Source organism: Cydia fagiglandana, chromosome 19 (assembly GCF_963556715.1).
Source record: "Cydia fagiglandana chromosome 19, ilCydFagi1.1, whole genome shotgun sequence".
NCBI lineage: Eukaryota > Metazoa > Arthropoda > Insecta > Lepidoptera > Tortricidae > Cydia > Cydia fagiglandana.
Window position 1 is genome coordinate 13,610,144 of NC_085950.1, and position 12,014 is coordinate 13,622,157.

At 38.0% G+C, this 12,014-nt stretch overlaps 2 protein-coding genes across 3 annotated transcripts; both read left to right on the plus strand.

The window, feature by feature from the left end:
- The first annotated feature begins 4,651 nt into the window (after positions 1–4,651).
- On the plus strand, positions 4,652–9,407 carry LOC134674038 (dual specificity protein phosphatase 23-like). Of its 2 annotated transcripts, none has more exons than XM_063532087.1 (4): positions 4,652–4,670; positions 6,163–6,584; positions 7,708–7,831; positions 8,863–9,407. In XM_063532087.1, the coding sequence occupies exons 1-4, from the start codon at positions 4,667–4,669 to the stop codon at positions 9,012–9,014; spliced, it is 702 nt and encodes a 233-aa protein (XP_063388157.1). In that variant the 5' UTR covers positions 4,652–4,666; the 3' UTR covers positions 9,015–9,407. The 2 variants fall into 2 exon arrangements, with proteins under 2 accessions (XP_063388157.1, XP_063388158.1); XM_063532088.1 differs by lacking the exon at positions 4,652–4,670 and adding an exon at positions 5,995–6,084.
- Positions 9,408–10,298: 891 nt separating this feature from the next.
- Positions 10,299–11,997, plus strand: LOC134674037 (dual specificity protein phosphatase 23-like). The gene is made up of 3 exons (XM_063532086.1): positions 10,299–10,696; positions 11,030–11,153; positions 11,604–11,997. Exons 1-3 carry the CDS (start codon positions 10,307–10,309, stop codon positions 11,906–11,908), a joined length of 819 nt encoding a protein of 272 aa, XP_063388156.1. The 5' UTR covers positions 10,299–10,306; the 3' UTR covers positions 11,909–11,997.
- Positions 11,998–12,014: the final 17 nt, after the last annotated feature.

A 12,014-nucleotide genomic window follows, 5' to 3' on the forward strand; every position in this document is an offset into this window, starting at 1 on the left:
GTCGCCCTGTCATATTACACCTTTAAGAACCATATTTCATACGCTGAAAGGAGGCACCTTGTAAGTACTTATTTTCTGCCTCATTCCAAATGAATTTTGGAGGCCAAATAGAATGGTAGTATCATGTTTACGCCTTAGTCCAATCAGAAGAGTTAACACAGGGAGGTATGGTATTGTTTAATACAATAATACCAATAATCATGCTTAATGATTGGATTTAGGGCCACCGGCCTGCCCACACTAGCGTCTTTTGAGTTGTAGTCGTAGAGATGACTAGACGCCGACACTCGGGTGACGCTAGTGTGGGCTGGCCCTAACCGGCCCGGTTACTGGCCGTGCTATGCTATCCTTATTAGGGGTGAAAACCAGTTATTGGAACCGGTATTATAATTACTAACGGTGATGTGGGAACCAGCATCACAATACTCTGTAGCAATAATTAATTTGGTCAATTTAGGAACCTTAACATTCCAGAAGGCTTGAAACAATTATTTTTTAGATAAGCTCCCTTTTTTATAGAAAATCATTTTATACTATCGACAATAAAAAATAGTTTTATAAATTTTTATATTTAGTGTCAAAAGTCCATCCGTTATGAATAAAAAATCCATATCATTTAATTTAATGTATTATATTTTATAGTGTCAACTTGCAAGAATGTTAATCTAATTTGCTTCAGTTCAGTACCAGCGGTCTTGGTACGAAAATACTGTGGGATCGGAACATAAACATTTTTCAAACTAATTGTTGTCATACTTACCTACAACATCATTTCAATAGTTTTGAGAATTGATGCAGTAAGTAATCTCAATCAGTATGCAGTAGGTAATAACATAATAATATTAATAATGTGTCAAACCTTGTTTTGGCACAATAAAGTCAAGGTAGCTTAAGCCCCCTTGATTCTCAATAGACCTTAATGGCTCTGGATAGGAAAGAATAATAGAAAAAGGCTCATAGGCTATGTTCGTCAGCCGACATCACCAATGTTGTTATCTGAATAAGCATTATTTCTAGCAAGTTGACTCTTATATTAAACAGACCTTTGCTGAAGCGAGCTCACCTTATCCGTCGTTGTTTACAAAACTAGTATTAATGTTATATACTCTTCCCGTGGAAGGTGCTATTACTAAGTGATTGAAATTTATTAAATGAAATTACGTGAAACGTTTGATTACATAAGCACATTTGATATCAATTATATAGGCTTATCGTAACCGAGTACTTAATACGCGAAATCAGTATTTAGTTCCTACGCTGTCAAGTCGTTATTCAAATTATGTTAAAACATCTAGCAAAAGACAACTTGGTAATATCTAAAGGTACTGGCGGCCTAGTCAAGGTGACGATCGCTTGCGCTTCGCCGTCGAATCGCTCTTTGTCTCTATCACTCTTCCATATATTAGTGTGACAGTGACAGTTGCGTTTCGTTCGCTACGTAGCGTTAGCTATTTGCATGTTTTCTACTGGGCCTGATATAGAATAGAAAGTGCGTCAAATTCATAGATATGATATAATGTCTTACGTAACACAAAGAAATGACTACTTAAACTATTTTGGTTTCATTTTGAGTTACCAAAACCTATGTCAGTACCTCTATTTGACGAAATATGTCACCATCGAAAACGTACATTCCAGTAAAAGACACATCAGTGCCTTGAATCTCTATACTTACCTTGTTTTATATGCATTTAGCTTGTAACAATTATCATTTATAAGTCATTTGCTACTATTTGAGCTTAGCCATCAATCAAAAAGTATTCACGGCCTTATGAAAACTATTTAATTCTTAATTTAAGCATCAGTTTTATAATATAAAAATATCTACTGCATGTGTTGAATTGCATGTAATTCAGGCCTTATATAGTAACAGCCTAATATCGTGCCTTGTATTTATGATCACGATAATTTGCAATCGTTATTGACCAGTTTAGACATATTATTATTAAGTGTAACACCGACTACCATCAACTTGTATATACTTCGTCTTTTACATGTCAGTAAATATGTTAGAATATTGTGCAACTGTATATTCCACCGTCCATATCATTTTGTTATTCGTGACGTCATTTATGCTAACATTCATAACGTGATTTATAATGTTTACCTTTTTTGTGCATTCATATTTAAAGCACATCTATCATCATAATACCTACAATGAAAACATTAAGTAACGGTATGAATTATGTTATTAGATTTCTGTATGAAAATACCTACGTAAGAATGTGACAAATTAAAAGGTTTGAGGTATAAACATTTATATCAGCCGCGTTTAAACTGAGCGATAAAATCATGTATTAATATAATGTTTAGATTTTATTCTTCTGACACCTTATCAAATGCTTTAGTTATTGATTTTTAGATCAAAATAATGTTAGTTTCGAGCTTAAATTAATTATTTAAGTTTATTTGTATTTAATTAACTTAACGCATGTATTGTTAGCATAGTTATACATATCATGTATGACTCTGAGGAGTCGGCGGATCAAATGTTGGTAGGTATTGGTAAATTGGTTGTTTCGAAATTATTTATGAAATATGTTGTTCACAATTGTTAGCGGCACAGGCATTAACGGTCAATTCAAGTTCAATTGTGGCCACAATCTGTTTGAGTCCTGCTTTATCATTTTGTATTCTGTTTGCAAATTAATGATTGTACAAGGTGTCCAGAAAGGGTATCGGGTATTTGTTTTAGCGCCATATTCGAAACGGGGCTACGAAAGGGAGCGGGGAGGGGTTCGTGGCGTGCGCCATTTAGTGGAGTTTTAGCCACGATGGAACAGTACTCGGGGACGCATCGCCCATTTTGCTTACGAGCGTATTATCGTAACGGTGATTCAATAGTGACTGCTCAACGTCTGTATCGTGCGGAATATCATACACGCCACGCGCCAAGTGACGATAGCATTAGGAAACGGATCAGGATGTTCGAGAATACAGGTGCGACGATTAAAATTCAAAACTGTATTCTTGAACATCCTGATCCATTTCGTCACTTGGCGCGTGGCGTGTACGATATTCCGCACGATACAGACGTTGAGCAGTCACTATTGAATCACCGTTACGATAATACGCTCGTACGCAAAATGCGCGATGCGTCCCCGAGTACTGTTCCATCGTGGCTAAAACTCCACTAAATGGCGCACGCTACGAACCCCTCCCCGCTCCCTTTCGTGGCCCCGTTTCGAATATGGCGCTAAAACAAATACCCGGTACCCTTTCTGGACACCTTGTATTCACATGCTGATGGCTTTTTCAAGTCTCCGTTATTCGGAGACACGGAATAGCCTTCAATATATTTTTAAGGGACTGTTTTGTTCGTTTTAGCGTTCACTGTTGAGTTTCGAATCTCAGTTCAGCCAATATCATGATCAGGGTACCAATGTTATACAGTGGTCAAGATTATATCGTCAACAACAAAATGTACAGTTACAGGTCTCGATATAAACTTGTGTCGCCGAGCGTATAGGTCTCGTATGAAATGAATTCCATAGTATTACTTAGTATTTTTTCGTAATGTCATGTATATTTTAATCAATGAGTGATATTTCATTTGACATCATTTTTGTTTCTGTATACATTTTATGTTTTGTATTAATGTTCAGTTTGTACTTAATTGTTTTATCACATGTTGCCTTTTAAGCGTTTTTGGATGAAATTTACATATTATTTGCTGATTGGCTCAAAATTGGTCCAAAATGATGTTTGTAGTCAAATGATTATACATAGTTTAGGAGATACGTTATATTTACACTCTAAGCTACTATACATTTGTGTTGTATGTAATAAAATATATTCTTATTTAATTTCTATATTTTTATTATAATCACTGAACATACTAATAACAATCGCACTTCACACACATTTACAAAAAAAGAAAGCTAATATTATACAAGACAGTTTTGGCCTCCACTACTTCACTGGAGACAGTGGAGACCTGCTTAAAAGACGGGGTTGTTTTGCATTTCGGGGTTTCTAGGACGGAACCCCACCCGGGAACACAACGCGCAATCTGACAAAGTCGCAAACCTCGGAACTCCTCCGGGGGAGTTACGAGGTTTACGACTTTAAGTATTGTTGTCCAAGGTAGCAATTACTAATTTCCTTGAAATGGAGTTACGAGGTTTGCGACTTAAGCCGACGTTATGTAGTCGTGTGTCCCCGCTTTTACGACTCGCCTCACTGACCCACTCGCTCGAAATAATCAGATCTGGATTTTAAAAATAACATGAATACTTTGACTCTAACACGAAAGTAGGTCAACGACTCCTGCTGTCAAAAACAAACACAAATCAAACAGATCAAGTTCATTCGATATTTTTGGCAGATGAATTGTGTCAACTCTATGTCAAGGTCAGATGTACAGAAAATCGATCATATTGTATAGTACATACAGTCGAATTTGTGTTGTATTGAAATCACCTTCAAAAATCGATCCATATCGATAATATTGTTTTTTTCGGCCGGTTAATCATTGATTTTTGATATTGTACCTTACTGAGCTACATTTAAGGCTTATTTCAGATTGAATGTGCTCAGTTAACATATAGGACAGTGATATTCTCACAGGTGGTCTAAGACGGTTTGTTTTCAGCCAGTGCTAGGAGTGATTTCAGGCCACATTCACTGTAGTTACTGTTGGTGATTATTAAATTTATAAGTTAACATGTGTGAGTATTGAAGACATTAATATTGTTGAATGAAGATATACCATGCACTGTTACTCGCACACACTGCGTGATACAACCATGTCAAATTCATAAAATCTATGTGATTTGATAAATAACGCGACTTTTATACCATTTCATATAGTGGCGTACAATTCCAGTTTTTTGGTAGCATCAGCAAATTGCGGCTTATAGTGTGACCAACCAAACTCTCGAAAGGAAAGTACTTGCGTTTATGGAAAGCTTTATAGTTTATATATCGTCAGGTCACATAAGGGGTCATCCATTAATTACATCACACGTTTGGGGGGAGGGAGGGGGTCAAGAAAATGTGACATATTGTGACATGGGGGAGGGGGGAGACACAAAGTTTGTGACGTCACTTTAACTTCATCAGTAACCGAAAATTTATTTAAATTATTTTATTCGCTGTACATTTAAATAAGAAGTTTTTAAAACGATAATCGTTTTTATTCGTTTAATTTTCTTTCCTAAGCAGTTTTGGGTTATAAAATTACTAATATTTATATCGTCAAAAATATTTTGATAAAATACTAATAATACTTAGGTACTTCCGATTTCGATTCCTTGCGATTTCGTAAAAAAAATGTGACGTCACACTAGGGGGGGAGGGGTTTGCCAAATGTGACCAAGTGTGACAAGGAGGGGGGGAGGGGTCAAAAAACCTAGAAATTCGTGTGACGTAATTAATGGATGACCCCTAACAACCAAAACCTACCTTGTTTTGTTACAGGTAGGCACCTACAGTTAACTATGACTCTGAATTTATGGTAGTATTTACTGAGTTTTGGTTGTCACCTGGCGATATTGTTTATGTCGACTTACAAATCAGTAAGTTATTTTACCGTTGCGTTTCTAATTTCATCTCGTAATTGACGCGCATGAAAACGGAAAATTGGGACCGCTATTCCAAAGTCTGGCCAATCTAATTTAATCCAGTTAATTTCCAGCATAACATAATGTGTTTACGAAAATCTCTGACGTCATATGCCTCATTCACTAAATTATCAATGGCGTCACATCTTCCACCGAATCTTATTTACGATTAGCGCGGCCATTTATTATTCTGAAAAGCGTCCCAAAGACTTAATAACGATATGTTGTTTTTTTTTCTCTGCTTTATTTACTAGCACAACAATCTTACGTTGTAACCTAAAATATACATAAATACGCCGTATAACAACGACAGAAAGCTGAAAATTAGATAAATGCGCGTTTTCAAGGTGTAATTTTCCCGTGGCCAAGGTTAGGGTCTCCAGAAATAAATGTTACATCCTCCAGAGTTTGGAGTCAGTGCCAAGTTTTCTCCGTTCGTTGTCTCGGGTCTCGGCAGTCCTCCGTAAAAAAGCAAGCTCGACGGTCAACAGTGCTACCTGCCAGTGTGAAAAGTGCCAGTGTTTGTGAACCCAATTTAAATAGTTAGATTTTGCCAGTCGTCCCAACTAAATTAACCTTTAACTTTTGTCAACTGCAGTAAAATCCAAAATGGGTGACGAAGAATATCAAGTTTTTACCAGGATGGAAGACATCACGGAGCAAGACGACAAGCATCTAGCAGGAGCTAGGAAGGAAATAAGGAACGAATTAACTGTTATAATCCCTGAAAATCCGTTCCCAGAAATAGAAGTTGACGCTTATCCACCTCTAAAATTCTCCTGGGTTATACCGAAAAAGCTGGCAGCCATGGCCTTCCCGAGAAACCCAGAAAACATAAAGTATTTGACTAATCAAGGTATAACGCACCTGGTAACACTGACGGCGGGGAAGAAACCCCCGGTGGATGTGGAAGAGTTTTCACGATGGACAGAAATACCGGTGGAGGAATTCGAGGTGCCCTCACTGGATCAGATCAAGAAGTTCATCGACGTTTGCAAAAGGGCTGATAAAAATGGCGAGGTATTGTATTTTATTACCTTACAACACTTAACTATTTACAACATACTTAAGTACACATCTAAAATCACATAAGAGATGATGGGCTGTGGGTATAATAGTTTGCCTGCCTACTAAGTATAGAGCAGTTTGGTTTTCTTGAAGCAAATATTTTTCATTGAATGATCCTAGTTATACTCGTAAAACCAATATTCTACTACCTGCCTCTAAAGTCTCTAAGCGCCACTTGCACCATTCCACTAACCCGGGGTTAACCGGTTAAACCGTTACCCCAGTATCAATTTGTACTGGTAACCATGGTAACTCCAGATTTAACCGATTAACTCCGGGATAGTGGGATGGCGCAAGTGGCCCTAAACGAACAACTAATTGAGCTTAAAAAATCATGTTGAGGTTATTCCAAATCCACGTGGTTTTTATTTATACACAAGTTAACGAAGTGTTAAAGAAAATTGGCAAGCTTCATAATCGTTGCAAAGCGGTCGGAGAGTTCAAGGGAGTTCTTTTGGCTGAGCATAAATAATTAATAACTCATTATTATTAAATTATTATTATTATTATAGCCTTTATTATTCCTTAAAAAGATTCACATTTAGTTACAAGTATATACATTTTTTTTTTTTTTTTTTTTTTTCCTTTTTTTTTTTACAGCTTGAAGTAGTAAATACATTGAAGTAGTAAATACATTTAATGTATTTATTATTATTAAATATGACACGCTAAGTTGGTACGTACGTGTAGGTAAACTTTGTATCTATCTATCTATTAATTACCTATTCAAACCAACCGATCGATAAAATTACCGAAGCCAATTCAATTATTTACTTTTATTTTCCGATTCTTACAACCACCAGTCACGCTTTATTATAGAGACACGATGTTACATGAAGTTACTTATTGTCAAAGATAATACAGGTATTTGTAAGTTTTCAGCGGCTAGGTGATCCATAAATCTCCAGGATAAGGTTTTATTTCAATACGCAAGCATCAATGGTCTCAAATAAGCTTCACTGCTTGCAGACGATACCTAATCAGAACGATAGTTTGATTGTATACTATACTAAAGTCAAAGAGAAAGTGAGAGATCAATCTCAGAAAGTATAAAAAGTTGTATTTTGTTGTGCAGGTGATGGGCGTGCACTGCCGACAAGGCCGCAGCCGCTCGGGCGTCATGCTGGCCGCCTACCTGGTGCACTTCCACCGGTTCCAGCCCGACCAGGCGCTCAACACCATCCGGATGATCCGCCCAGGTAACTACGATCAGACACCCATCTGTGGCAGTCAGCGGCAGAAACGGGGGACACATGTTGCTTGCACGTAGCTAATACGACTGCTGCGGGCTTGGCATTTGTACATTGATATTAGGTACTTAGATTTGATAATCCCTGGCTTAAGTGGATTTAGGTTCGTTCTATATGGTTGATTTTAAATCTGAATTGAGAACACAAAACTATCAGTTTAAGGACGACATGTCGGGAATAGGGATGAATACACGTTGAATTCGTAAAAGTAAAGGTACAATCACACGCCGGGATTGTTATGCCATTTAAGGTTCTTGCTACATTAGAAATCTATAGCGTAAGTATTGAACAACCAATTTAGCTAGGACCCTAAATGGCGCAACAAGCGCATGATGGTGCATGAACCTATAGGAAAGCTTACATAGCTACTTTATGTTCAAATATAGTAGATTGTTAACCAAGGGTGGAAAGTGATCCATTTCACCCAAGATATTTGATTTAACGAAGACAGAGCGCCAATAGTTCGAGGGTGAGATGGTTACTTTTACCCGAGTTAAACACTCTACTTTTCATTTCGACTATGAGGAAAGTCAAACACGAGAAATGTAGGTTGATTATTGGTAATATTATCATTACATTACATTCATTCATTCAGTTTTACTTTTTTTAAGGCACGTATACATTAAGGCCGTTTCAGATACATCCCAATTTAAGATCGGATTGTCTATGGATATGGTTTTCGATATTTTTCGATCAAAATGTAAACGGCGCCAATTTCAGTCATGCGGAAGCTAATATGAGAGCTTTTAACTGAATATTATGGCATATATGGCTGTTAGCTGTTGCTCGAAGTAAAAATAACTTTCCACCCTAGGGTGGGAAATGAAATTTTCCACCCGGCTATCAGCGTATGAAAGGTGAACTTTCCGAACAGGAGAGATGAAAAATAATTTTGGTCATTCACTTGTCAACCCCGTCTACAGCTCTCGTCGATCGTAGTTTATTTATCTGTATTTAAATTCCCTTTCTTCGTCTTGCAGGCTCCTGCGACTTGGCGGAGCACGAAGAGGCGGTGGGCCAGTACTTCACGTACCTGACGGAGGACAACCCGCTGAGGTTCGGCGTGTCCGGCGAGGTCATGGAGGACTTCATACAAGCCGCTAAAGATTACAACAAGAATAACATCCAATAAGTGGTTTTTGCTAAAGATATTAACAGTTAGTGGTTGTAAAGTCGAGGCGTCGTGATCTCTCATCTAAACAACCCCTTACTAGCTTCTTTACTATTCGGGTTGGATGAAAGCTTCGGAAAATAAGTACCACATAACAAGTATGGGAAGGCACAAAGGAGCTAATGTTTTTAGCGGTGTATTGTAAGAGAAAACGTGAATACACCATACACCTTACACACCACGCTTGATTCGAAACCATTGAACGTATGAATTTCGTATTGAGCGAGTTGTGTAAGTACGTGATTAATTTAATGTAAGTGTAAGCCTGTGATCTAAGATAACGACTGATTTGATTGATTGTTTGTGAATGTTATTTGTTGTACCTGAAACTTAACATTAAATCGTTATAACCAACTTGTAAGAATGTTTAATTAAAATTGGTCCTTCGAACCGTACTTTGTCCTCGTTTAGTTACGTTAAAGTAAGATTTATTACATAAATGACAATGAAAAAGGAGGGAAACAAATTAATTACACCTAATAACTTTCTATTTTAAGATACTAAAGCAACCTTACTGAATGTTTTTATCCGAAGGTTAACGCACATGCATGTGTTCTTGAGGAGACATGTAAGTTTTGTCATTTTATGACGGATAGAGGACTGTCGGATGTGATGTGCCAACGGCAATTAAGTGGCAACTCAAATCGACACTCTCACGTAGTGCTCTCATTGCTTAAAATAACCAATTAATTAACACGTTCAAGCCAGACTTGCCAACGGAGGAACCCTGGCACCCGCCCAACCGCGATGCCAACTCGTCTGCCGGCTGAAATAGCCGCAACGTCGTGTAGCACCGCAATTGTTTTATGGACTTGTATTACTTCACTGTAGGAAGTTGCATTCTTGTTTATTTCATTTGTGAATGGAGTTGTGAACGTAAGGTAAGTTGCGGTTACGCGTAAATATTTCTTGTGACATGTTTAATAAATACATATAAACAAGTACTGTAGGTGCAGGATATGCGCAATTCGATGCATGAACATTGTAATTCATCTCGATCAATTCGAATTAGATTAAATTTAAAGATTTTAGAAAATAAATAAGATGACAATTTAGCATTAAGATGCAAGTAAATATTTAAAGGAACAATTTAAACAGAAATTCATATCAAGCTATGTAAAACATGACACAGTACTCCTGATGAGTAGAGCTGGAACTATAGAGAAAGTAGGTAATTTGTGCCATCCGTTAGAAATTATTGTTACCTGACTACTTACGTTTTTTACTTCCAGTGTAATTATACAACCTATAAAATGAGTTCCCAAAAAATGCGAACCAACCTGAAGCTCTCAAGACTTCTATATAAATACACTGAAGAGAAAAAAGAGGAAAAACCTATCGAGGAGAGTCCAAAGCCCGTGGAAGAGGAGTACGAATCCTACCCGCCTTACAACTTCTCGTGGTTCGTCGAAGGCAAGGTCGCCGCCATGGGATGGCCGCAAACCGTGGCCAATCTGAACTACTTGGCAGACGCTGGCATCGACCACTTGATCACGCTGTCGCCCGAGAGGAGACCGCCGATCCTGGACTGCAAGAAGAAGCTGAAATGGACCGAGATCAGGATAAAAGAGTTCGGGACGCCGACGTTGCGGCAGATCATTAAGTTTATTGAAATTTGTGAGAGAGCAGAGATTAGGGGAGAGGTATGTACTCTCATTTTATATTTACGTGAAGTTACAATAAAGCTCCAAACAAGCCACCTACGTACTTGAAGATCTTAAACGCCTGACCAAGTAATCAATCTTCAAAAGAGAGCTTTGTGCTATTTTATTTTATCAGGCAACTATCTTCTGACGAGATTTAGTCTCCATTATGGTATGAAGACGCTCGTCGTTCGTTTATTAATATGTTGTATTGTGAATAATTTGACTACTGGTTCCGATTAAATGCGCATTCATGCTTTTCGAAACGCGAACAACCAAAACCAAACTCTCGCCTCGCTGATCGAAAAAACTAATGGTAGCGTGGTGTCGCAGGTGATTGGCGTGCACTGCCGGCACGGGCGCGGGCGCACGGGCACGATGCTGGCGTGCTACCTCGTGCACTTCCGCGACATGGCGCCCGAGCGCGCCGTGCTCACCGTGCGCGTGCAGCGCCCAGGTCAGTATCGTTGGCTCTCTGGGACTATAATGTAAGAACCGAATTAATTTCAGTAAGACTTAACCTTAAGACCCTAATGAACGTATGGCTGCGCCTTCTTGGGATTCTAATTTTTGTATTATATTGGGTTTTCTGAAGCAATTGGAAAAGTACGAAGATGAGAAAATGGGTCGTTTTTAGACAAGGGGTATTCGTTAAAGTTAGACCAAGACAAGTCTGCAACGATTTTTATAGCACACACAGTGCAAGTGTTATTTATAATTTCATAGAAGTTTGACGTTTAATAAACACTTGCACTGCGTGTGCTATCAAAATCGTTGCAGACTTTACTTGGTCTACTCTACCTCTTTGTCAATCAAACATCTTGACTACAAATCTCTGAAGCTCTGTTAGGTTAGGTTAGCATTAACATTTCATAATAAAAACTTAGAAGTGCTTTATCGTTTTCAGGGTCCTGTGAAACATACGAGCAAGAAAAGATCGTGTGCCACTACCACGACTGCGTGCGCGGGACCATAGAGAAGCCAGACTACCGCCTCGTCGAGGACAAACTCTACTTCGACTGCTCTATGAAACACATGTTCGAAGACAGCGACAATGATGATGAACAAATAACCACGGAAAAGGATAAAAACGTCAAGAAAGAAACGGTCGTCAAGTTTGAAGAAGACTTCGTTGACAGAAGAGAGCTAATCAAAAAGTTGTGCGAAAAAAAAACGAACACAATGATAATCAATCATAGAATTTATTTCTAATTTTATTATACTTATTATGTACATGTACAATATAACTTGAACAATTTTTTGTACTTTTGTACGGAAATAAATACATTTCACACGGTGAACAGTTTAACAAATTCAC

Coding starts and splice junctions, on each gene's coding strand:
- LOC134674038 (XM_063532087.1), top strand. Junction 6,585..7,707: donor GGGCTGATAAAAATGGCGAG/GTATTGTATTTT, acceptor TTTGTTGTGCAG/GTGATGGGCGTGCACTGCCG. Junction 7,832..8,862: donor CATCCGGATGATCCGCCCAG/GTAACTACGATC, acceptor TTCGTCTTGCAG/GCTCCTGCGACTTGGCGGAG.
- LOC134674037 (XM_063532086.1), top strand. CDS start 10,307: ATGAGTTCCCAAAAAATGCGAACCAACCTGAAGCTCTCAAGACTTCTA. Junction 10,697..11,029: donor GAGCAGAGATTAGGGGAGAG/GTATGTACTCTC, acceptor GTGGTGTCGCAG/GTGATTGGCGTGCACTGCCG. Junction 11,154..11,603: donor CGTGCGCGTGCAGCGCCCAG/GTCAGTATCGTT, acceptor TATCGTTTTCAG/GGTCCTGTGAAACATACGAG.